We start from the raw sequence: 25,853 nt of genomic DNA on the forward strand, positions 1-25,853 counted from the left end.
GCCTCTCAGCCTAACCTACCTTTTAGGGTTGTTGTGAGGAAGAATTAGGAGGGGAGAACCATGTATGCCCCCTTGAACTCCTTGGAGGAAAGGAAGATATGAAAGGTATAAATAAAATGTATTCTGCTGGACTGTGGTTTTGCCCATGGCACTCTTACCTTTTTTTGTTTGTTTTTTTAAATGATATTTATTAATATTTCACAAACAATAAAAACAAATTCCAACAAATCCCAACATTCAAACTACAAAAGCAAAACAAATAAAAAATACACAGTAGAAAAACAGTTGATAGAAAAAAGAATAAAGAGTAAAGAATAAGAACAAAGAGAAAAGCCAAAAATCAAAACTCAAAGTTTTGAGTTTTGCCCATGGCACTCTTATTTGGTTTTTTACTTTGCTTCCTCTTTCTGATTATGAGGGAATATACAACACAAGGTGTCTAAATGTTTGGCTGAAGGTTTTGTGTACTATGATTCTGACTATGAAAACTATCCTTGCATACCAACCAGTGAATGTTATTAAAAAGAAATAAGAAAGAAAATGTGGTTGTACGTGAACACACATTGATTGTCCATATTATTTTGGGAAGTTTAAAATTGAGTTTTCCATTAAAGCGAGTGATTTAATAGTGAAGAACGGTGGTGCAATGGGCAACTCTTGAATTTTGTGAAAAGAACCATATAATTCAAGGGGAAATACTACATTAATTAAAATCAGCATGTTGATCTGATTAATGTAAAAGGCTCTTTTTGTAAAGCAGCTTTGCAAGGGTTTTAAATTAATATACTAGCTTCCTGGGGAAGTATATCATTATAAAATTAATGTAATTGAACAGCAGTTCTAATTAGTAGATATTAAGCTCACAATCATTTTTGGGAATCAAGTAAATATCCACCAATAAGTGCAGAAAAAATGCCAAGCTTTCAGTGTAATTCTGTTAAGCTCTGATTTGTTATCTATAAACTTTAAGTGTTTTTAAGATGAAAAGCCCTATTAGCCCTAAGTATTCATAAAAATTAAGTTTTCATGTAGGTTATCTCTGCTTACCCAGCTGTTCACAACGTTGGCTGTTATTAATCATTCTTCTTTCTAACAGAGCTGTTTAAATGTCCAGTGATAGTCATGTGCTAATGTTAATTATTGCCATTAAAGTATACATCTCAGTCAAGGAGGTCTGAATTTCATTTGGGGATAAATTATACTTTTAATTACCAACCTTTATTTATTTACTGGGTGGGGGGAATTGGATGACTATTATTGTATCTGTTCTTGACCCTCTTGGGTGGAGAGTCAGCTCCAGGACTCTCCTTGGCAAATCCTGGTCATGGTTTGTTTCACAAACTGAGGTAATTATGAGTTTTCCCACATAGTGACGGTGAAACAAAACCATGGGTTGTGTCCTCAAAATTTGTTTGGTTTTCCAGCTGCTCTTGCCTCATGTCTTTGTAGACTGGCAAGCGTCTGAGGTTACACAGTGTCCAAGCAAGCCACAATTGAAGAAGGGTGTTGGGTTCACAAATAACACCAGGCCATTCTTGCAACAAAGGAAAGTCAACACTGAACCATGGTTTCAGAACACAGTTTGTCATTACGCAATTAAAAGTTTTATGAGTGTTATGAGCAAACCAGTGTTGTGAGCAAACCAGGCCATTGCTTAGATGAGCATCTATCTTCTCCTTCAAGTGATTTTTTTTTTTTTTGGAAGTTCAACTTTTACAGCCTCCCTAATGCCTGTAGTAAAGCTATGGGGAGCATGTATGCAATAAATTCATTATCTATCAATTATTTGCACAGCACATTTCATTGAGAATTCTAGGGCAGTTTGCAACCATTTCCATAAAAACAATGCAATAAATCTAGAAAAAAAATACGAATCCACAATAAGAAATACCACATCACTTCAGGCAACTTCACATTTTGGAGGTATGTGATTGAAAGGCAAGCAGGAGTGATACACACTCCCTCTTTTTGCTTTTTCTTGGTTAATGTTTGAAATCAAGAGTCTCATGTCTTGCCAGTTGTGCATGTGTACATTTTCAGATTCAGGAATATTGCTCAGCTACTCTCTCTACAAGGGAAATGCACAGTATCCCTCTTTGGATGTTGTACAAGAAACTAGAATTCTTTTCCTCACCCTACTCCTCAACCCACCCACCCCCCACCTTTTAATGAACAAATCTGCTCTTCATTACTCATGGAAAAGATTGCTTGGAGCTTGAGAATAATTTACCTCCAAAGCAGACTGATGAAATTTGCTTGGAAAAGTATTGAAACTTGCAGTGAACATAATATTTGAATGAAAGTATATTTGATGTCATTTATACTGTTCTTATATATGACACATTCCTCTTTGTTTTACTTTAGGTGAAAAATGACTATATGGTAGAAATAGCAGACCAGGTGGACCAGGAAATTGCCTTGAAGCTAGGTTGCCTTGAAATCCGGTAAGGCAATATTTTTTACATATTTATTCAAATTTTTATAAGCTGAGCAATTTCCCTTGTTCTGGATACGCTGATTGATATGAAAATTGGGTTTTTTTAAAGGGTTTGCTTAAAAGTCTTTTTAGAACCTATAGTGGTTTGGTGTAATACAATTGTAATGCTTTTAAATTTACAGATTTCCCCTTCCCCTAACTCCCAGTTAGTGGCATTTTTATGTCGCTTCTGCTCAGTTCACCCAAGCTTAACTCAAATAGTTAGAAATTAGCCACAGTATTGAAAGTAAGGCAATACAAATACATTTACTGTGGGACAATGTTTCATCAACCCACATTTACAAATCATGAAGAGTTGAATTAGGAATATTGCTGTTGCCTCTTCCTTAACTTATTGTCCAATACTTATAAGGTGTAAAAAAATTCTATAGAGAGAAATAGAGAAACAGAGAGAAGTGAATCCAAACATATTTTTTACTCTTGTAAAAATATTTGGAATATTTGAATATTTTGAATATTTGGAGTTCATCCGGGGGGGGGGGGGAGACTTACTGTCATCTGTCTTAATGTCTCTGATCTGAAACTGATTTTTTTGCCTTTCTGTTGCCTTTCTGCTACCCGCCTGAGCCTGAAGCTCAGTCGAGGGGACATTGTGTGCCCTAGATCTGAGCAATGGGCTTTGGAGACTGTCAGGCATCCGAGTTGCTTTGGTGGCCTTTTTAAAAAGCAGAGTACTGGCAAAGATGTTGTGGTCCCTTTTCATGAGTTGTCTCTTAATAAATTATCCAGGTGCCATGCCAGAGCTACAAATCTTCTTTCTTTCACAAATACACATTCTCACTCTTGCGAGCACAAAGTCATGCTCTTGTATTTTATAATCGGTTGCTGGGAATCACAAGTGGGAAGAGCACCGTTGTACTCATTTCCTTCTTGCAGGTTTCCCATAAGCATCTGGTTGGCTACTGTGAGAGCAAGGGTGGTTTCTGATATTCTTAAAGCAGCAAGCACTTATTTGAGATTATAGTGCGAGTTATGGAGCCCCTCCTGTTCAGTATGCCCCACATAGGTTATGTGACCCTTCCTTTTCACAGGGATCAGCCACAGCTCAGGGAGCCTTTATCTGGAGTCTCATTTTCTCCATGGCCCACTCTATAAACATAAATCTTTATGTATAGCTCTGACTCTGCACCGAGGGGTCAGAATATTATTCAGATTTGTCTCCACCTCCAGTGGGGTTGTCTTTGGAATCAGACTAGGTCAGTGTTTTTCAACCTTTTTTGGGCAAAGGCACACTTGTTCCATGAAAAAAATCACGAGGCACACCACCATTAGAAAATGTTAAAAAAATTAACTCTGTGCCTATATTGACTATATATAAAGTAATTCTCTTGAATAGGAATCAAATAAACACAAAGAAAGTATTTTATAATTACTTTATTATGAAATAGTAAGTAAACAGAAATATGAAAAATTATAAAATACTTTATTCAGTGCGCAACCTGGGCCTGTTTGGCTGAACACAAAGCCGATATTCTGGCTGGAATCGAAGAAAGACACACACGTAGCTCTTCGTCAAAAGCTCTCAGTCTCTCTCTGTATTTAGTTTTTATAGCAATCATGCTTGAAAAGCTCATCTCACACAGATATGTAGTGGAAAATGGGAGCAATGTCAAAATAGCTTTGTTTGCCAGAAGGGGGAACTCCTTGGCAGTATCCAACCAAAAACTGTCCAAAGGTAGATCAGCAAATCTTAGCTTGAAACCACGATTTTGTCTCAGTTCAGTTAGTTCCTCCTGCTCCTGTAAAGTCATGTCCTTTCCACCAACTGATGCTGAGCTATAAGGGTCCCTAACCCAGTCAAGGCATTCAGTGGAGACTGAAGAGAAATAAAATGACAACTTCTCCGGTCCTCCTGGTGACTCGAGTCGCGATGTCTTCTTCTCTCCGCTGCTGCGGACACTGTGCTCGGGCGGGAAGGAAGTCGGAAGATGATGTCCTACTGTGATAGGTCAGGCTGGAGTCTGGACCAATCATAGCCCGGACATCAAAAAAGTGGAGGGTATCCCCCTGAGGAGTGCCAATCGGCGCCCCTGCTGGCCGAGGGTGGGGTCAAAACCCCCACCCCATACCCAGGACACAGTCCGGCGCCCGCCTAGTGGGCGAAAAATTGATTTATTTATTTTTTAAAAAAAACTTTTGAATTTTTCAATTTTTCCCACGGCACACCAGGCAACATCTCGCGGCACACTAGTGTGCCGTGGAACAGTGGTTGAAAAACACTGGACTAGGTCACTGGCTATCCCCACAGTGGAAATACAGCAGGGATGCGTGGAATGGGGCTGGCATTCCTACCATTCAGGGAATTTCCTTTGCAATGGAGACACCACCACCTTCTTCTGCCAACAGCACAGCTGCTAAGTGTCTGGTTCTGCCTGCCTTCTGAGCTTCATAGCTGGGCATTTGGTTTGGTTAGACATCTACAGAGCCAAGCTATATTTTTGTCTCCAGATATGTGAATGCATATTATAGAACTGCGGAAATGTAGGGAAGGGCTGCAGCTCAGTGGGACAGTGCATACTTTGTGAGGGACGTCCTAAGCATATCCAGCGCCGTGGTGCAAAGCTCCCTCCGGTGCCCCCCTCCCTGTTTCCCAGAGTTTTTTAGGGAGGACGGGGCTGCTGGCGGGGCTGGAGGAGGCGGGCAGCAGCTGGAGGGCGGCTCCTCCGTCAGGGAAGAGGCAGAGGCTGGACGCGGTGCCTCCCAGCTCAGCTGGCCACTTTGTGCCGCGGTGGCCACAGCAGACAGAGGCTCTGGGCACAGCACTGCTTCGGCACAGCATGGTGGAGGCAGGCGAGGGTGGCAAGCTGATGCCAGGAAGCTCAGCATCCAGCCTCCACCTCTTCCCTGGCGCCCTCCAGAACATGGTGCCCAGCGGCACTAGCCTCTATTGGTAAGACGCCCCTGTACTTTGCATACAAAAGGTCCAGGTTTAATCCCTGCCACCATCAGAAAGGGCTGGGAAGCCTGTGGCTGGAGAGCTTCTCTGTATGCATTTCCCCCCACCACTGTCACACTAAGCTTATGTTTCCTCTTCAGCTGAATGCTGTGAAACTGAGCCCAATATCATACCAGGAAGGCTGTAGAACACGCATGAAGGCTGGAGCTATGAAGGGCTCAGCCTAAGCCCAGCCCAACCCAGTCCTGCTGGGATACCAACCCTAAACAGCATTTTGTAGTCTCCTCCTATTTTACAAAGCACAATAATTTTTAGCATGTTAATAAACTCTTTCAGATTACGAAGAGAGAGAGAGACAAGAGAGATTTCGGAACAAAGCTGATGAAAATTCCCCAAGCATATAACTGTTGTTCAAGGTCTTTTTGTTGAGACAGTTGCTTTAGTTCTGCTATTGTCTTGCACAGCAAGACTCAGAAAAAGTAACAATCAATAAGAAATTAGTGGTAAATCAAGCGACAGAGTAATAGGGAGAGAAAAGCAAATGTTGAGCAGTAATTTTGAATTACACCATTGTTGCAAATGCTCTTGCTGGCCAAGAATAATGATAGCTGGTACATGGCAGCTCAGCGCTGTCAAAATTGCAAGTTTAAAGAAATGTTTGGGTGGGAAGGTGGCTGAGGATTTAAATTTCCATCACAAGCATATAATATGGTTTGAGACAAGGAACTTGATCTTTTTGAATCACAAGCCCTTGTGATTGCAGATGTATAACAAAACAAACTAAAAAGTGAAAAGTCCAACAAAAATTGAGTAAGGTTTCCAGTGGCCAGAGGCTGGACATTCAGCACTTTGAAGAGCCGTATATATTGAAGTGCTGGCTTGAGTTAATTTGAAAGGATTCAGAAACTCCAATATGCCTCTCCCATAACACAGGGGTTCAGCTGCAGGAGGATGGTGCTATGTTTTTCCACTATACATGCAGCTTAGATTAATGTTCAACGCAAGTATAATGGTTAAAATTATTAGAAAAAAATAGAGTAAGTTTATTGTCTTAAAAATAACTATCTCATATGTAAATCTATTTGAGTCACTTCATGGAAAGCATATTCTGTTGTTCGATGTTATAGCAATAAAAGGTGGGTCATAGATGCCTGTAAGTCACAAACAGAGGGCACCTGTAGCAGTGCTTTGGGTTTGTCCTGGGATTAATGATGGGCACAGTTGTGATATCACACCTTGAAAATGCTCCTCAGGTGATTGGGGTATGGTAAGTGTGTATTCTGAGACTCTCTTAATCTGCGAGAGGATTTAGTAGCATTATTATGACAAATTCAGCTCTTGCATGTTCATCATTTAAACAGCAGTAGGTTTCTATTAGTCAAGTTGCTGAGATACTTTTATATGCACTGATGGCTTATCTTGTGCTTGCCCAGACAAGTATTTACTCAAGGTGTTTTTGTTTTGTGTCTGTGCTGATTTCAGGAGATCATACTGGGAGATGAGAGGCAACGCGTTAGATAAGAAGTCAAACTATGAAGTATTAGAGTAAGTATATCATTTCAGTTCCAGGCCTGAGTTGTCTCTTGCTTAGGAGAAAGAGGATAAGTTCCATTAGAAGCTACATTACTGCCACTCTTCACGGGGAGGCCATGATACGAAGTCTGCTGTTATTTCTTTAATTAAGATAAAATGGGAAATCGTAAAACCTAATAAATTTCAGACCTCTGAACCCATTGAGGAGGCAAGAGCTCATCAGCTTCTGTCTGACCAAGACAAATTCGATTCTTCATAGTTTAAACCTGCTGATATGCAGTATCATAGTGGTTTCAATCATCTGCATTCTGTTAATGCATCTGGGATCAGCCGGTCTAGTCCTGCAGATTTAGCAGTGCTTTGTATAAAATGGATTTTCTGTTTGTGATTAGATTAATCAGTCACGGGACTAAATTACTTAGAGTCTTTAATTACTTAGCAGATTCTGGAATTATATAATCGGTGGCTTTGTTTTCCCTTTCTTTCCTTTCCCCTGTACTAAGTTACAATGAAGTTAGCAAAATCACAAACTGCCCAGCATGTGCTCCAGACTTGAGTTACTCATCATTAAAAGCTGGAATATTGACCGAGGCAAACTGTGAAAGTGTGGCTTCTAGCCAAATTTCACCAGAGAGCTTGAGGAGCTTTGCATCCAATTCCAAAAAGACAATTGGCATTGCTACAGCCCATTAAAGGGCAGTTTTTCTTTCATGAACTTAGTGGCTAAGTGCATTAGCAAGTTTTCTAGGAAGTGAAAAGACTTCCCTACTAAAGCCCCAATAGAAAGCAGAAAGGCACGAGAGGGTATAAGTGTAAAACAGATGGGCAACATTCAGCTTCAATGCTATTTGAGGGTTTGTAGAATCTGTTATGAAAGCAAAAGGCAATGACAATTGCAACGTTAGAAGTGCTATATAAATGGAAGAACCACCAACCTTTCAAAGTATGTATGCCTTCAGTGTCCACTGTTATGTCCTACCAATATATAAACTAATTATTCCTTACAAGCTCATTTTGAAATTGATACCTAATTTAAGAGGGCAACTGGAGGAGAGAGGGGGGGATTGCTGTTTTTGTTTGTTATTTTTTTTGGGGGGGGGTTAATATTGTAAACCACCCTGTGATCCTTGGATGAAGGACAGTATAGAAACTTAGTAAAAATAGCAGCAACAGCAGCAACTGACCTGTCAGCTTGACATTGATACCAGGAAAGGTCCTAGACGGTACATCTCTGAACACTTGGAAAAGGATGCTGTGATTTCTAATACCCAGCATGGGTTTCTGAAAAACAAGTAATGCCAGACGAATCTAATTTCTTTTTTTGATGGTGGATCAGGGGAATGCATTGGACACAGTGTATCTTAATTTCAGTAAGACTTTTGACAAAGTCCCCCATAATATTCTTGCAGAGAAGCTGGGAAAATGTGGACTGGACTAGGTAACTGTTAGGTGGATTTGTAGCTGGTTGACTGACCAAACACAAAGAGTGCTCACTAACTGTTCCACGTCATCCTGGGAAAAGTGACAAGTGGGGTGCTGCAGGGTTCTGTCCTTTGGCCGTTGTTGTTCAACACCTTTAGAAACACCTTGGATGAAGGAATTGAGGGGATGGTCATCAAATTTGCAGATGACATCAAACGTGGAGAGGTAGCTAATGCTGTAGAAGCAGAATCGGGGTTCAAGATGACCTTAACAGATTGGAGAACTAGAGTAGATCAGGCCAGAGGCCCATCTAGTCCAGCATCCTGTTCTCACAGGCCAACCAAAAACAAATAATATTTATTTGTTTGTTAAATATTTATTTGTTATGTTTTATCAGTGAGCTCCTGCAGTAAGCCAAGCTTCTATCATAGCCAGCCAGATATCTCTACAAGCAGAGCTTGAAGGCTGTTAAGGATGATGCAAAAACTGTTATAAAACTGTAAAATATTGTTCATACCAATACACAGAAACCATGTACGGTAATAACATTAAGGTGGCAGTAATGTGAGATATTTTCTTTGTAAATATTTCCAAGATGTGCAGTGCAGTCCCTCTTGGAGTGCTCTTGCATGTCATGTAGACTGTCGGATTTATCTAATCCTACATAGGAAGATAAACTGCATGCAGTTTGCATCTGAGAAGAAATACATCAAAGGACTTAATATTTATGAATGTTTTATCACGTTCTTCCCCAGTTTAGCATCCCTGCAGACACTTGTGCTTGTAGCTGCAAAGGAGAATGTTCTGCTGCAGTTAATCTTATATGTTTTGGGGAAAGATTTTTAGCAGGGTCTTTTTTTTTCTCTTTTAAAGAGGCCTACAATCAAATGCAAATGATTCCACTAAATGGTAGCTGGCTTTGTGCATCTGACATCTCTAAATACAGCCTGTATAGAATTGAGTCCACATCCAGTTGTGCATTAGGTAGTGATCCCTGAAACATCTCAAGTTTGGGCCCAGTATTCAGAATAAAATTAGGCAAAAGGAGGCTCCCTTTCCCAAGTGTCAAAAGGAGAGGGGGAGATGTGTGTGTGTGAACATATACATACACATATATATGAATGATAAAGGGGAACCTTCCCTCAGTTTGTATATATATACATCCAGTACAATTGCCACTTAAATGATTGCTGATGAACTTGCACATTTTTTCTCACATTTAGAGATTAGCAGATTGGGCTAGTGTCACAAAGCTTCAAATATAGTCACCAAGTAATAAAAGTTTGTTTTGTCTATTACCAATGCAAGTTGCTTCTGCTTGGTGTATTTGCCTTATAGATACAGTAAATAAGGAAATTGTTAAATGTTTTGGAACTGAAAGAGGGTTCTTTGGGGTGTTTTTTTTAGTAGTCTGCTTCCCAACTAGAAGTTTATAAAAGAACTGTTTAAAATGATATATAAACAATGTTGAAAAGGTTTTTTTAATTGACTGATTTTTATGAATTCTTCCTTGATTTGTTTATTAGCACACATTGTGTGTGTGTACACACCCACACACCCACACCCCTGCATATTTCCTCTTGATTTTATTGTTGATTTACATGAACAAGGCACACAAATCCCAAAATCTGTATTAGGGTAATGTATTTGTTTGATCAATCACAAAATCCTGTCCAACACTTCTCATAAACATGACTAACTATTGCTTTGATTATTTCAGGAAAGATGTGGGCTTAAAAAGATTTTTCCCAAAGAGTTTGTTGGATTCAGTAAAGGTAATTGTATGTTCTATTCAGATGCTGGAAGTAGTTGGATGGTGTGTGTTGATCATTCCATCTCCTGCCCCTCAAAGTGCACATTTATATATTTATTTAGTACTGCCCATTTCATGGCACTTCAAAACACATGAGAGGACAAGACAAGCTCAGGGGCTTACAATCTTGAAAATGGCCCAAGGGAATGTGGTACAAGCAAAAAAAGACATAGGCATATTGAACAAATTCCTGACTTGTTTTGCTGTCAGTTTCATCTCTCAGGAGGTGGAGGAGGGAATACAGGGAACTGCTATTCTTTATCTAATTCTTACCAACTGAGATCAGCTGGCAAGTACACATGGCAAGAACCTTGGGGTGAAAATGACTGTGTTACCTTGGAATTTGTGATAACAATGTATGTGTAAACTGGACATAGCTGGACAGGTAACCTGGATTTTTGGAAAGCAGACTTGAGGAATTTCTAGCAATGGCTAGAAATTCTGAGGGAACTCAAGAGGGATGGGATATTGGGAAGTGTGGAATACTGAAGGCACAATGGCAAACTATTCCTGTTAGGAGGAAAAACAGAAGACTTCTAAATAAGTTTGTGTGACTGCACAGAGAGCTAATGCTGATGAGCCGAGATTTTTGGAAAGGATATGTACAGGAGGCAGAAGGATGAGTACAATGAGTAGCTTAGATCTTTAAGGATGTAAGGTATCAGGAAGGCTAAAATCCAGAAAGAGCTGAGACTTGAGAAAGGGCTTCTTTGGTTATGTTTAGATAAAGTAGAAGGACAAAGAAGCTGGTAGGTCTTCTGTTTAAGGAATTATTAACCAAAGATGAAGAGAGGGTTAGAATTACTCATTTTCTATTTCACCTCTGTCTTCTCCAACAAGATGAATTGTGTTCAACCTCAGGATAGGTAAGGAAGCTGTTAGAGAGCACCTAGCTACGTTGAAGGAGTTCAAGTTTCCAGGGCCAGATGAATTGCCTCCAAGGGTGTTGGAGTAGCTTGCAGATGTTTCAGAACCAGTGACTGTTAATTGAGAATTCTTGGACATGAGTTGCCAGAAGACTGGAGATGGGTGAATGCTATCCCTTTATTCAAAAAGGGGAAAAAAATCAGGTCTGGGAAACTCGAAGTTAATTAGCCTGATGTCAATACCGAGCAAAATTCTATAATAGATTATTAAGTGTTCAATTTGTGAGCCTCAAGGAAAAGAGTGTGTGGATTACTAGGAGCCTGAATGGATTTATTTAATTTGTTCCTCCCAGTTCTGTACAATTTCTGAATGTCACAGGCTTCTGGGCAATGACTACTTGAGGGTAGAGTAAATATTCTGAATGTGAATGTATGAGACTGAGAGGAAGCTGCCTGCAGTTTTGTCTTCACTTAATATTGGTTTAGAAAATAAGATCAAACCCCAGACAATGACAGTTGGTCCAAGTGCATCATAATACTCAGATTGCCTTTTAACATTATGGAGTAATTAAGTTTATTTCAACCTTTCTTCTGCAACAGCACCTGTTAAAGAGAGTTACATTGTTTTTCTTTATAAGATGCAAGGTGGTAAACAGCTGTATATTATTCATGCTTGACAAAGCTTCTTTCTGCTTCAGAATTGTGAATGTTTGCCCCCCCCCCCAAGTTTATTGGGCAGATGTTTCCAACCTTGTGGTGATGGATGCAGTTTAATATTCGCTCTTGCCGGCAGGACCTTACAGTGATATCTCTTTCATTACCTAGGCCAAAAACCTACGGAAAATGATCCAGCAAACGTTTCGACAGTATGCCAACCTCAATAGAGAAGAAAGTATTTTGAAATTCTTCGAGATCCTCTCACCAGTATACAGATTTGACAAGGAATGCTTCAAGTGTGCTCTGGGTGTAAGTATGCTACATCCAAGTGCTAGGGCATATTACAAAATAATCAGGGTTATTTGTAGGCAGGTCACGGTTTATTAAACTATGGCCAACAGCTTAATTATCATTTATTGACTATGGTTAAAGGTTGCTTGTTGACCAAGCCATGTTGTTCTTGCATGAACATTAGTGTTAACCATGGTTTAGTGTTATGGGTGAACCTGGACGTTCTCCTTATGGAACTGTCACTACCCAAAAGGTACAGAACCGTAACAGAAGAGTGTCAGAAAAATTCAAATCAGTTTCAAGGCTTGGCTGCTTTTTCTTGCTGGTGTTTTTCTCTATTCTCTGTTGTAATGTACCAAGGTTTAAGGGATTATCTGCCAGATACGTTAATTGTGGTTCACTGTTATGTTCAATCCAGGTGTTCAATCCAGGCCAGAGGTGACAATTGTGTTTTTTTAGGGGGCGGGGAAGGGAGAACAAGAGTTTGGTAAATGTGTTTGTTATATCCAGCTAATCACCAACCATATAATACAGTTACACACATTTTTAAGAATCATTTTTGAATTCGAGGATTGAAGACTGCACCCAGGTTCTGTGAGTCACATTACCGCTGTGTCTAAAATTGAACTCTCCCCTGCTGGCTTTTTTAAAAAATGAGTTATTTTACATAATGCCAAGAAACAGTGATAAACCTGTAAAGATGGAAGTTGTGTAGTAAATTTGATGGTATTTACCCAATTTCTTTTGTCAATGTTCTTTCCAAATCATCACCACCTCTGTTAATATAAAAGTCAAGCTGGATAATTTCGGTCGAGCTGGCCATTGGCCCAGAAGAAGGAATCAGCTACCTTACAGACAAGGGTTCCAATGTAAGTCTGCTTATCCACCAACTGCATTAACATGCCTTGGAGTAGGAGGTGTAAATGAATGTTTTGGTGGAGGTTAATCTTAAATTAGATTTTCAGGCAAAACTCTGCTGCTCCCATCTGTTTCACCCCCTAAAAACAAACAAACCACAGTCAGTCTGCATTCTGTGCTCAGCTCTTACCGGACTGTTTATAGGGATTCTCCTTAAATACGTTGTACTTCTGCAAATCTTGGGCTTCTCCTTGTACATCTCTTTCTTGTACTTGATGAGTTAGCTACGTAAGCATCCTTCCCTGAAGACTGGAAATAGAATATATTGCCGCTCTTCATACCATAATGTCTGCATTTTTGGTAGGCTTAAATTGAATCTTAGGGTTTTTCTTTTCATTATATTGTGTTCCCCACCACCACCACTACCAACCCCAAACAGGCTTCTTAGATTTCAGGAAAACTGACATACAGAAATCAAAGCAAACAAATGCTGTGTTGATTATGCTTCCCTCCACCCTCCTCTCCTCATAGGAGATCTCAAGTCAGTTTCCATTTGGGCTCTCTGCCAATAGTTCATATTGCTGCATAGTGCTCTAGGCCAAGAGTTGCCATCTCTTTGCTCTCTTCCCTTTCCCTGAGCAGAGCTTGTGACATTGCTCTGAGGCTCTATTAAAAATGAAAGGAAGCTGGCAGAATATGGTAAACTTCAGGAGGATAGTGGTAAGTGTTTAAGGATGGTCGGGTGATCTGTAGTATTTGCTGTTACTGATGCTTTCACTTTACCCCCGTACTTTTCTGTAGCTTACTCACCTGGCAGACTTCCATCAAGTTCAGACCATTCAGTATTCAACTAGCGAAGATAAGGACAGGAAAGGAGTGCTACAAATGAAAATTGCTGGAGCACCAGAGGTAGGCGGATTAATGTTGAGTTTTCTGTTGCATGGCATGGTCAGGCAATGAGACCTAATTCCTTATTGTACTTTATCAATACTTCATGAACAGAGGTGGGTGTCTATCCCAGGACAATGTAAAAATTTGGATCATTGCCTCAGACCCATGGTGATGGTTGCAGTGGAAAGCCATTACTGCCCTCTGTGGGTGCTCCTTATTATAGTGTGTTTGACAGAAACGGCTACTCTTTGGAGTGTGTGAGCACTACGTATTTGTGGTTAGACAGGTCAATGTGGGAAACCATGTATGGAGTTTTGAACCTGAGAATGACTCTTCCCTGACCTAGCTGTTACGTTGGATGTAATCAGGAAAACAGTGGAGAAGAGCGAGAACACAGAAATGAACAGTTAAGTCATATAAAAGATGGGTGCATTTCTCTGCTTTGGGAGATGTTGTTACTACCCAAGAAACCTGCACAGTGCACACAGTGCAATCCAGAAAAAAAGGTGTGACTAGCAGAAGCTTGCTTTTGAAACTGTTGATACATGGAAGCATACTGAACAGCTCTAAAGGAAAAGGTAAAGGTAAAGGGACCCCTGAGCATTAGGTCCAGTCGTGACTGACTCTGCGGTTGCGGCGCTCATCTCGCTTTATTTGCTGAAGGAGCCAGCGTACAGCTTCCAGGTCATGTGGCCAGCATGACTAAGCCGCTTCTGGCGAACTAGAGCAGCGCACGGAAATGCTGTTTCCCTTCCCGCTGGAGCGGTACCTATTTATCTACTTGCACTTTGACGTGCTTTCAAACTGCTAGGTTGGCAGGAGCAGGGACCGGGCAACGGGAGCTCACCCCATCGCGGGGATTTGAACCGCCGACCTGATCAGCAAGTCTTAGGCTCTGTGGTTTAACCCACAGCACCACCCGCGTCCCGCGAACAGCTCTTTAGTTGGTACCATAAACCTTCATCAATTATACTTGGTGAAAATGTGGTATATTTTGTGCTTAATATTTTTCTTAAACTGTACGAACTATGCACACAATCGATAAGCAAGTATTCTTGGGTTAAATAAGAGACGTTCAATTTCTAGTTAAAACCCAAACTGCATGCACTTCATTGGTTATTAGTTGTTATTTTATTCCAGATAACAATTGCCAATCAAGTTTAACCTCTGTTTGTTTATTATTTGCTTCACACAATTTATATTCCACACCTTCAGCATTAATTCATGTTAGCACAGGTAACAAATAGCAAGAACAATAAAAATACAATTGATAAATTACAGACAACCCTAGTGTGTGTGTGTGTGTGTGTGTGTGTGTGCACGCACGCGCATTCCAGGTCATCACACACGATGGCAGCACACATATAGCCTGCCCTCCCCTCGTTCTGCCCCCTTTTCCTGCCACTTCTGGGTCACACGTTCTTTGAATGTGTGCAAAATGGGAGTTGTCTGTAATGCAATAAAGCATAGAAACTAAGACAACACTGTGAAACATCATTTCAGCCATCTCTTCAAATAGATAGCAAAATCAAAACTGCTCCAAGTTTGTTTGTTTTTAAAGAAAAACAGCAAAACTACCTTTTGCTAAAAGCTCTGAGAAAACAGGAATGTGTTTGCCTGGTGCCTAAAAGGTAGTTAAGTAGTCACTGCACTGGGCCTCCCTATGGCATTCCAAAGGTGAGGAGCTGTCAACTGAAAGCCTTTCTTATCAAAAGGTGAATTGTTTCTGAATTCTCCTCCCATTGCCTCATGAATATTGCTGATACGTAGTATGTTTTGGGTTCAATCCAAATAATTATAGCCCTAATCTTATACATTCTAAGATACAGGATGTAGATGAAAATCCTCCATGTGGAGAGACCCATAAAGACAGCCACACAGAGAAAGCAACTTATGAGCTGATTCGGCCACATGGAGATACACTGTTTTCCAGCAGAGAGATAGGACTTGTTGGCAGCTGAAAAAATGTGCGGCTTTATTCATGAGAACTGGCATTAGAAAGTGGCATTTGTCATTGTGGTCGTGCCAGCTCTCATGTTCACATCCTCCATGGGGCTGCTCCCATGTGAAAGGCTTTAGGGTGTAACAACTGGGACCTTTTAATCATTTACTCACTTTCCCCCCTATTTTCTGTTTTTAAGTTGCATGCTCTGCTCTGACATAACAGCTCAGCTGTTCTACTAAATGTTTGTGTCTGCAAATAATGCCTCTTTGTTTGGTGCCCTGTTTTCTCGGTCTCTTTCTCTCTAGCCTCTGACAGTGACAGCACCATCCTTAACCATTGCAGAGAACATGGCAGACTTGATAGATGGCTATTGCCGGCTGGTCAACGGTGCTACACAATCCTTCATCATCAGACCTCAGAAAGGTGAGATAAAAATTTTGTAGATAACTTGTATTATGTCTAGTCAGGTTTGAGGGGGGAATCCTAGCCTGGATAACTTTTCTCTTGTTTACTAGGGGAAATCCGTGTGGTTTCTGCAGCCAGGGGATATACAACTAATAGCAAAAAGTTAAGAAGTGTCTGAGATGCCAATTCCAACAGCTACTCTTATATAAGTCATTTTATAGTTGGCAAAACCATAACTTAGTCATATTCCAAAACTGTCAGCTAGTTTGTATTCTAAACTAGTAGTAAAATATCTCTTATATCTCTTGCTTGCACACAAACCTAACTATCTCTCCCTATGTGGTCCATCATACTTTGTTTGGATCATGTATGTTCTGTAGGAAGACAGCCTTCCTTTTTAGACACTCATGCATTCAGTCATACATGTTTTTATTATTTATTCTATTCTTCCTTTATGGAGATCAGGGTGGCATCTATGGTTCTTTCCCCCCCTTTATTATTCACAACTATCTTGTGAAGTAGGTTAGGCTGAGACATAATGAGCAGCCTAACTTCACTTGATACGCTATGTAGCATGGTGGATTTTAATTTTCATCTCTCCAATTCTGATGTTTTTGGTTACAAGAACTTTTGCATGCTCGAAGAAATTTTAGAGTCAAACACGAGATTTGAAAACTCCTGTTAGAATCATAGAAACATATTTTATTTTGGCAAATGTGAATTATTCAGCGAAAAAGAAATACATAAAACTAAATTTAAAATTTATTTTTTTAAATATATATATAATAACTTTTGATTATTAATATTAATGTAAAAATAAAATAGTTGTTTAAATGTAGCCAAGTCCAGGAATGGCTTTTGCCTTGTTGCACTGAGCACGAAAGAGGTTGCCTGCAGAGAGTCTAGCTTATTTTGTACTGATTGGTTATACTTCAGTTCCCCATATCTGATAGACAGATAATCTATAATAAAATTTAAATTTCAGACACTACTAAGCGAGGGAAATTATTCAAGTTTGATTTTGATATCTTAAAACTAATAGTGTAGAATAATGCAGCCATGATTTCGGGGCTTTTTCATTGATTACTTGAATTTTTGTAATATTTTACTTTCAGCTTCTAGCCTCTTGCTTCCTGTATGTTGGAAGATGTTCTAAAAATTGCTTGGGAAAGTGAAATAATAGTTAGAAGTTGACCCAAAGGGTTAAAATTCAGTTGCTCAGAAAACAGTGAGCAGATTTCCTGTAGTTTTGACCCTTCTGACACAATAGTAGTTTGTCAGTGTTTTTCTGAAGATTTCCCCTTTCTACAGGTATCCAGAGATTCATTATAAGATCCTTGTACTGCATAAATGAGGGGCATTTGGAAGCTTTATGTAAGGCTATTAGGGAAAATGTGATATTGTAAAACTTCCTCCTAGAATTTGAAGATAGAATTAGCTTTAATTAGCAGTTTTTCTACTTGTGAAATATATTTTATGCATATACCTTAAGAGCATGTGACAACCGATTGTCTATTTTCCTCTTCATGCAGAAGGTGAAAGAGCTTTACCGTCCATACCAAAGTAAGTCTTAAATAATACTAAGTAAGTAAGTTAAATAATACTGTGACATATATTAATTTGGGGGTTGTACAGCTAAAGACTTTAAATGAAGTTAACCAGCTATTGTTTGGTTCCATTCATTTTTATTCATCATGTAACTCAATACACCTGGATAACTCTTGTGGCATCATAAGGATGGCAGGTGGCATTGTGGGTTCTTGTGGCCCCCATATCTCTTTGTGACCAAACTGCCGCTGGATTAAAATCAAATGCCTTTAGGAAACTCAAACGCATACCTGGCAATAACTTAAAAGGTAAAGGGACCCCTGACCATTAGGTCCAGTCGTGACCGACTCTGGGGTTGTGGCGCTTATCTCGCTTTATTGGCCGAGGGAGCCGGCGTACAGCTTCCGGGTCATGAGGCCAGCATGACTAAGCCACTTCTGGCGAACCAGAGCAGCGCACGGAAACGCCGTTTACCTTCCCACCAGAGCGGTAGCTATTTATCTACTTGCACTGGCATGCTGTTGAACTGCTAGGTTGGCAGGAGCAGGGACCGAGCAACAGGAGCTCACCCCGTTGCGGGGATTCGAACCGCCAACCTTCTGATCGGCAAGTCCTAGGCTCTGTGGTTTAACCCACAGCGCCACCCGCATCCCTTTGGGCAATAACTTAGTGATGGAATAAGCGCTTTGATGCAGAAGGTCCCAGGTTCAATCCTTGATAGGTGGAGTTTGAAGGCTGTTGACCTGTGTGCATAGTGTGACATGTGAAGGCAGCTTTGTGTGTGAACTACATTAGGACAATAGACTTTCCTCTACTATATTTTATTCCATAGAAAAACCATTAAGTGAAAAATTTCATTAAATTAATAGGAATATTATGAATGCATACAATGCTGTTCAGATTGTGGGGTTTAAAAGTTGCAATCCCTCCCCCCTCCAACCTGGCAGCTATCCCTGGTGGGTTGGCGTGTACCCCTTCCCCACATTATGATAGCTTTATTTTACCTGGGTACATGTGTGTGCATTCACAAAGCACTATTTCTGTAAACTAGAGTAAAAAAATAAACCCCAAATAATATAGAATCCAAATCTTTCATTCTATCCCTTCCTTCCTTCCATTAAATTTGTTAGTTGCTTTATCTGTAACAGGGCAACCCAAAGTTGACTTACAACCAAAGAGAGCCAAAAAATCCCATCATATATATATTAAAACCAAGATGACACAGGAATACATTAAAAACATCCCAGATAGTTAATGGTCCAAGGCCTGGTTATAGAAGAAAGTTTTTGCTTGGTGCCTACAGATTTATAATGATGTCACCAGGCAAGTTATATCGCAATAGATTTAGAACATTGGTAGGAACAATGATGCAAATCCCCCCCCCCCCCCGAAAAGCTCTATTATTATTGCCACCTTTCTCTTTCTTTTTCTTTTTCCCTTTCAGGCCTCCTTTTGTTCCAATTTGGTATATTCATTTCAATCAAAATAGGTCATCTCCATTTCTTTGTGGTCCTAAAATGCAGCATATTCATGATAATGCAATTAGCCTTTGTAGATTATAACTACTGCATGTTGTTAAATAGGCAAGAGAGCTTAACTTCACCTTCAGCCAAATGGCTGAAATATGCTTCCCTCATGCAGGGGTGTGAGCCCTTATTTTGGCTCATTACCCCCTCGAACAGGACCTGAATCCTCAGCACATTTGTTTGAGGCTTTTGGTTTCAGGGTTGAGTAATGGCCAAATGGTGACTCAGGCACGAGCACAATGGGCTGCCAGCTTTAACTCTTTGCTGCACTTGCTCTAGTTTGAAATATATCCCAGGTGCTTGATATATATCTCAAGTGGCTGTAGCCCTGTTAAGTGACAGTATAAAAACAGCTGAAACCAAAAATATTTTACAGCATTTTCCAAAGGTCAGTGGAGATGGGCTAAGGCAAATCGCACAGGGCAGTTGTTTCTGCAAGGCAAGTGCTGTGGCAAAAAGACCCTGTTGAGAGCATTAGTCTTTATTGTCTGCAAAGTTCTGAATGTTGTTGTTAGGAAGTGGGCGAACCTTTCCAGCACTAGGGACACATTCTCTCCCCGGCAGCCTTCCAAGGCGCACATGCCAGTGGTGGGCAGGGCCAGAGGCAAAAGTGGGTGGAGCAACAAAGGTAGTGTTTACCTTTGCACAGTAGGCTAGTTCCTACAAATGCTCACACGCCTGTCTTGGTCCTCCATCCAGGCAAACAAGAAGCATTTTCAAGGGCACATTCCTGCAAGGAACAAGCACTTGAGGAAGATGCAAAGTATGACCTGTGAGCCATAGGGGGGCAATTAGAATGGCTTAGGAGGAAGTGTAGATTGGGGAGAGTCCTGAGGGCCAGATAGAGGGTTTTAGAAGGCCACATTTGGTTCCTCAGCCTGAGGTTCTCCACCTCCTTTTCTTGGTGATTTCAGACTGAAGGGATCCTAAGCCAAGCTCTCTGGGTGGACCTGTGTAACAAAAGGTGATGGCTATGGTGTTCTTTCCCTTCTGTATTTGGGCTTTCTAGAGGCTGGGAAAGAATTTAGTTCTCTTGACCAGCAACATGCTCAGCCAGTTCTCCAGTGGAAAGAAAACATTTAAGTATTAATGTGTGTTCCTCAATCAGCAGGCTATGCATAAGGAGGGGTCTCTCATGTTCAAAGTCCACTCCATGTTTTCTTAGCGGTTGTAGCATACCATACAGTGGTACCTCGCAAGACGAATGCCTCGCAAGACGAAAAACGCGCAAGACGAAAGAGTTTTCCGTTTTTTGAGTCGTTCCGCAAGACGAATTTCCCTATGGGCTTGCTTCGCAAGACGAAACGTCTTGCGAGTTCTTGCGAGTTTGTTTCCTTTTTCTTAAAGCCGCTAAGCCGTTAATAGCCGCTAAACCGCTAAGCCGTTAATAGCCGCTAAGCCGCTAATAGCCGCTAAGCCGCTAATAGCCGTGCTTCGCAAGACGAAAAAACCGCAAGACGAAGAGACTCGCAGAACGGATTAATTTCGTCTTGCGAGGCACCACTGTAATCTGAAGCTGTCCCCACCCAGATTTTACTTAGGACTCAATATGCTCCTCTTTACACAAGCTAGACCAGGTCAATCAGCCACTGAAAGATTCTGGTAGGCTTCAGTATAAGTAGTTATTACTAAAGTTTTAATAAAATCCTGTTCTGCTTGGAAAACTTCTCTGGGTTTTTCCTAGTCTCCAAAGAATGAATATTTTAACTTCTCTTGCTGTGAATGTAGGAGCCCCTCACCTCCCTCTGGCAGCTCACACACAAAATGCTGTGAGGCCACTTGTAACTCCACACTCCCTTTACACAGCATGCTTCCTTTTGCTGAGCTTCGTATTTTATTTATGCAGTTATATGTTTTTATGTCATAAAACAGTCATTTTAGCATAGTGTATGTTACTTTACTGTAGACTGGTGGTCACAGTTTTGTAGTTCATTGTTGCTCATGTTTACTCAGATATGTCTTACTGAGTTCAGTGGGACTTACGTGCAAGTAAATGTAAAGATTGCAGACTTAATCTGTTTATGAATTGTTCATACTGTTTCATGATTCAAACTCTCTTGATGTACAACCACCACTGAAGTTAATAGATTGATAATGGATAAATTCTTAGCTGCACTAAGCCTACTAAGTTTTCCCCCCCAGGGATGAAATAATATTTAAGAAGGATATGCCCTACATACTTAACAGGAGAGATAATAAGACGTGTAATAAAGAGACAACATAGCCCTCTTTCAGAAATAAGAAGTAGATGCAGTGTTGAATTGGGGTAACACTAAATGAGGATTAGAAGCAATTCAAAATTAAACTCTTGCTTGTTAACCCAGTTTCTTTACAAAGCTATTCTCTTCTGACTTGGTCAAGATGAGTCAAATTTAAAATTGGCTCCTCTTAGCATTCCCTCTACTCCCCCCCCCCGGTGGATTCATAATGGTAGAGACAACTTTCTGCTCCTCCAAAACTTTTCACTGTAGAAAATGGGTTGGCCCTCCTAATTGCAGGAGGTGCCCTGTTAGAATGAATTCTCTTGAGCTACAGTGTACAGCATTCACAGATTTGAACTCATGTGTTACAGGCTGGCCAACAACGAGAAGCAAGGAATACGGTCGCATACAGTCTCTGTATCAGGTAGGATCTGCAGTAACTTTGCTTATGAAGACAGTTTTATTTCGGTAATTTTATATATACTTCTCTGCTGCTGAATATTTTAAAGCCTTTGCTTACTTCCTCACAAAATATCATTGAAGGCTGGGAGGGGGAGGATATGCTGTTTTTTTGTTTGTTTGTTTTTTGTTTAACAAAGGCATCTCCTTATATGAAGCTTAGATGAAAAGCGATTACAGTACATAATTGAATTGCTTATGTGCAGGTTAATTTTCAACCAGGGGTAGCCAACTTGGTGCCCCCCAGTTACTGTTGAACTACAACTCCCTTTATCCCTGACCAGCCCCTGACTGGAAAGCATCCTGTTGGCTACCCCTGCCCTTAATGATTCACGTATGCAAGGACTATCATAGCAGGGGAATATACAACTCAGTGAAAACTGCAATATATTATATCATTGCCTTTAATAAAATGTGTGCATGTGCTCTGTATCTACACGGATTTAGTCATCAGCAACAGAACTTGATATGGCTGTGAATTACTGGCTTAATAAAGTGCTCCATTTTAATCTGCTGCAATTCCCTTGTTTGCATAGAGTTGCCAAATACTAGGATCACTCTGGGATTCTTTTCAAACCAAAACATAAAGTAGTGATCCTTGCTGAGAGCGGAAGATTTAGAGGCTGGAGAACTTAGGACTGTTCGGCCGATGCTGTAGTCCAGTAGGAAATGTGTTGTATTTAGACCTGGGTTAAAATCCTAGAATTCAGTGGATTCACATGGAGACTCTGGACAGGTTGCAACACTTGGAAATAGGTTTGACAAATAGGCACGGGTGATAATGAGTTTTATCCTTATTTATTATTCTATTGCTTTTGTCAGTTTGAACGTATTTGCTTCAATCTCTGTGTATAGAATGTTAATCACTATGTGGCTACTATAAGAGAATAATTGTAGCCAAAAAGCATTGTACATGCTAAAATTGCTGTGGAAATAACAAAAGAAGACCATAGTTGAACATGAACAGTCCTCCCCTACTTCTCTCCCCAAACAAACCAGGAGCAGTAAGCCAAGAACAGGCCTTGGCTACTCCTTGTGGTTTGTTTAGAGAGAAACATGAGCCTGGGTTCAGATAACACAACAAGCCAAGTCTTGTGGCTTGTTGCCCCAAGTGCAGCGAGGAGTTGACCAAGGGCAAGTGCAGCCCTGAGGCCAAACCAGATTAGCCACCCCTTGGTTTACTTGTTGTTTTGAGAGGAGAAGGGAAGGAAACACACAGGGATCAGGAGAGAGAATTTGTTCCATCTATGCTGAGAAATTAAAAGGTCCCATTTCATAAGTTAGCATCAAAGTTGGTCTCAAGTCTTTAAAAACATTAAATCTGTAGATGCAACACGTTCATGAATAATGGTTTGTGTAACATAGAGAAGTTGGGTGGATAGTGTCTACATGCACATCAAACTGAAGTCTATAAGTTTGATTGCTCTATGTACCATTATCTAGACATGAGATTGTGCATGCAGGATTATGCTTTTTTCTGTTCTGGCTCTTTTTTGTTCTTTTTGGTCAGTCTGCTTTTCACATCAACCTTTTTATTGGCTTGTACAGCTGGATTTAATTACACTTGATTCTTGAAGAAACTACTGGCCAGTTTCTTGTTTAAACAGAGAACTCTTATTACAACAATGGAGAGCCAACTGGGAAATCCATCACCACTTCACTAGAGCAGCTTGGATGCATTCTTAAATGTAGCAAAGTCTAAGGAGTACAGGCCAAAACACAGAAGGATAACTTTTAAATCCTTAACAATTCAGCCGTTGGGCTGCAGTTTCTAAACACTTTGTTATGAACCATTAAAGCCCAGTTTGTGTAGAAATGTTGGAACAGCTCTAATGACTCATACAGTCCAAATGGTTATTCATACAGATTTTGTTACTACTAACCATTATTTGCACAAAATAATTTCAAGTCATAGTATAGTTCCTTCAGGTTTTGGCATGGGCTGTTGTCATGTTGAATTCATTCCTCAGGAACAGATCGTTAGTGTGAAAATTATATGGTAGTTTGGGCATAGTATTTTTCAGGGGGAGATAGTCTCTTTGGGTTTTTCTCGAAATGTATCAACTAGCTTCAAAGGAAGTTGTGTTTCATGCAATCACATAAAAGAGGCACACTTTCCCAATGAATATGTCTGAATGACACTGAACAATGAAAGCAACAGATGCACACAATGCACAATTAATGTTGGCTTATCTAGCTTAGCAGAGTTTTAACAGCACAAAGTCTAATGTGCAAAACCAGCTGTGGTGATGCCATCCCAAACTGCAGAATGAGAGCTGTCATTTGATATTTAAAGTGACTTGTAGCCTAGAAACTTAAAGCGAGGCAGGGTTTTATAAGCCTCACTTTTCCCATCAAAACCAAGAAACACAAAATCAGAATGATACTCTTTGATTTTATCAGCATTGCTCTTCTTTATCTTGCATGAATCTAAGTGTTCTAGAAGTTCTGCAAAACCTGCCAGCCATTTAAAGAACAAGGTCACCAAACAAAAGTATCACTGAATAATGGGCAGTGTGACTGTTTCACGGCGAAGTGCAAGCGCAGAATTGCCCTGGTTTCCACATGGTGTTTACCGTTTGGCCTTGAAATGCTATGTGCGTTCACTCAGTGTAATCTGTAAGTCACAGCCTTATAGGTATTCAAACACATGAAGACGTAAATAAATTAATCACACCACAGAGCAAAATGTTCCTGCCCCTTTCCACCCCCTTTTTAGAGTACTTCTACAGTGGAGTTGAGTAGAATGTCTAAATCTGTCACTGAAGCAGTGCGGGTCTACATGCCAAGCATCTAGATGAAAAAATAATAATCCAATACTGGAATTCTGTTTCTGGTTTCTGCCATTTATTCAGAAGCAGCACTATGCTCCAAATTCACTCATACAGGGAGACAGTGGCACATGTTAATCAAGTTGCTCCCTGCCATTCCCCCATCTCCTTAGCGATGAGTAAAGTGTGTTGAGCTGCTTTGGATAGAGCAGAACCATTATTTGGCTTAGCATCTTCTATTTTAACTTAACATTATATTTATTGTGAAATTACATATGAGGGCAATTGTCCTGAATGGCAGTTTATAAATCTTTCAGTAAATAAACCATTGCCTTACTCCTTTAGTGTATTCAAGTTGCTCAGATGCCTTTGTTTTAAGACACTTTGTGCAAACCATATATATTATACAGTCCCACGACTATCCTTTTGCAACAAGAGGAAAGCCCAAGGAATGCATGGTCAGCTACCTGGTTTTAAAGAGCATGGTTTGGTAATCAGGTCCTGTGTGGCATTGAATGAACTGAAAGAAAAATGCACGTTGCTGTTGGGAATATTAGTATCCCTGAATAGGGAAAAATGTTTTGCATCTTCAGTACCACACAGTCCTTAGAAGTGATTTAAGAAGGATAAGCAAACGTTGAGCTGCCATCTGTTTCTGGAGATTTACAATTTTTTTCCCTGCTGACCATGCTTGAAACATGCTCGGTCTGTCTACTTGTGATAGCTAAGAGAGCAAAGCACCCACATGATTTTTTGATAGCCCACTGCAATTTTTGTACTGTGAGCTGGCGAGGTCCCTGTGATTCTTGGTTGTCTCAATCAGAAAGAGTGATGCTGCTAAACAGAGTTCAGGAAGCAGAGCAAAGTACAAAGAACTGGTTGCATGGAGATCGATACAGTTAAACCATATAAGATATTCCACCTCAAAAGGCTTGTGCAAGAATGCCTGTCTTGTCTTGACATCAAAATATATATAGTGGCAAGGCCAGACATCTCAGAGAGGAAGGCATTCCACCAAGTGGGAGGCCACCACACTGGTGATCATGGAAACGGGGGGTTGGGGGTGGTGGCCCCTGTTCTATGGCATTAGGCTTACACTTAAATACACTAGAGCCTTTCCTCATACCCTTCCCCAAACAAAATTTGTCAGAGTTTAGAAGGAGAAATGGAAGCATGTGTCTGACTGGTCTGCTGGACTGCTACTTTTTCAGATGTTTCCTACGCACTTTCCATTTCTGTATTATCAGTTTCCAATCCTCCACTTTTGTGGATCC

The 25,853-nt window shown here is 40.4% G+C and overlaps 1 protein-coding gene across 30 annotated transcripts in view; it reads left to right on the plus strand.

The window, feature by feature from the left end:
- PTK2 (protein tyrosine kinase 2) overlaps window positions 1–25,853 on the plus strand; it is a gene marked incomplete at its 3' end in the record, with an annotated part of 202,501 nt that overhangs the window by 118,069 nt on the left and 58,579 nt on the right. For all 30 annotated transcript variants that reach the window (XM_083516583.1, XM_083516600.1, XM_083516598.1 and 27 more), the window contains 9 exons: window positions 2,365–2,444; window positions 6,876–6,938; window positions 10,069–10,123; window positions 11,853–11,993; window positions 12,767–12,844; window positions 13,635–13,742; window positions 15,975–16,092; window positions 17,607–17,637; window positions 21,721–21,773. In XM_083516583.1, the coding sequence (XP_083372709.1) occupies window positions 2,365–2,444; window positions 6,876–6,938; window positions 10,069–10,123; window positions 11,853–11,993; window positions 12,767–12,844; window positions 13,635–13,742; window positions 15,975–16,092; window positions 17,607–17,637; window positions 21,721–21,773 (727 nt within the window). The remainder of the gene's footprint in view (window positions 1–2,364; window positions 2,445–6,875; window positions 6,939–10,068; window positions 10,124–11,852; window positions 11,994–12,766; window positions 12,845–13,634; window positions 13,743–15,974; window positions 16,093–17,606; window positions 17,638–21,720; window positions 21,774–25,853) is intronic.

This window comes from Podarcis liolepis (assembly GCF_965112155.1).
Source record: "Podarcis liolepis genome assembly, chromosome: 8".
In the NCBI taxonomy this organism is placed as follows: Eukaryota; Metazoa; Chordata; class Lepidosauria; order Squamata; family Lacertidae; genus Podarcis; species Podarcis liolepis.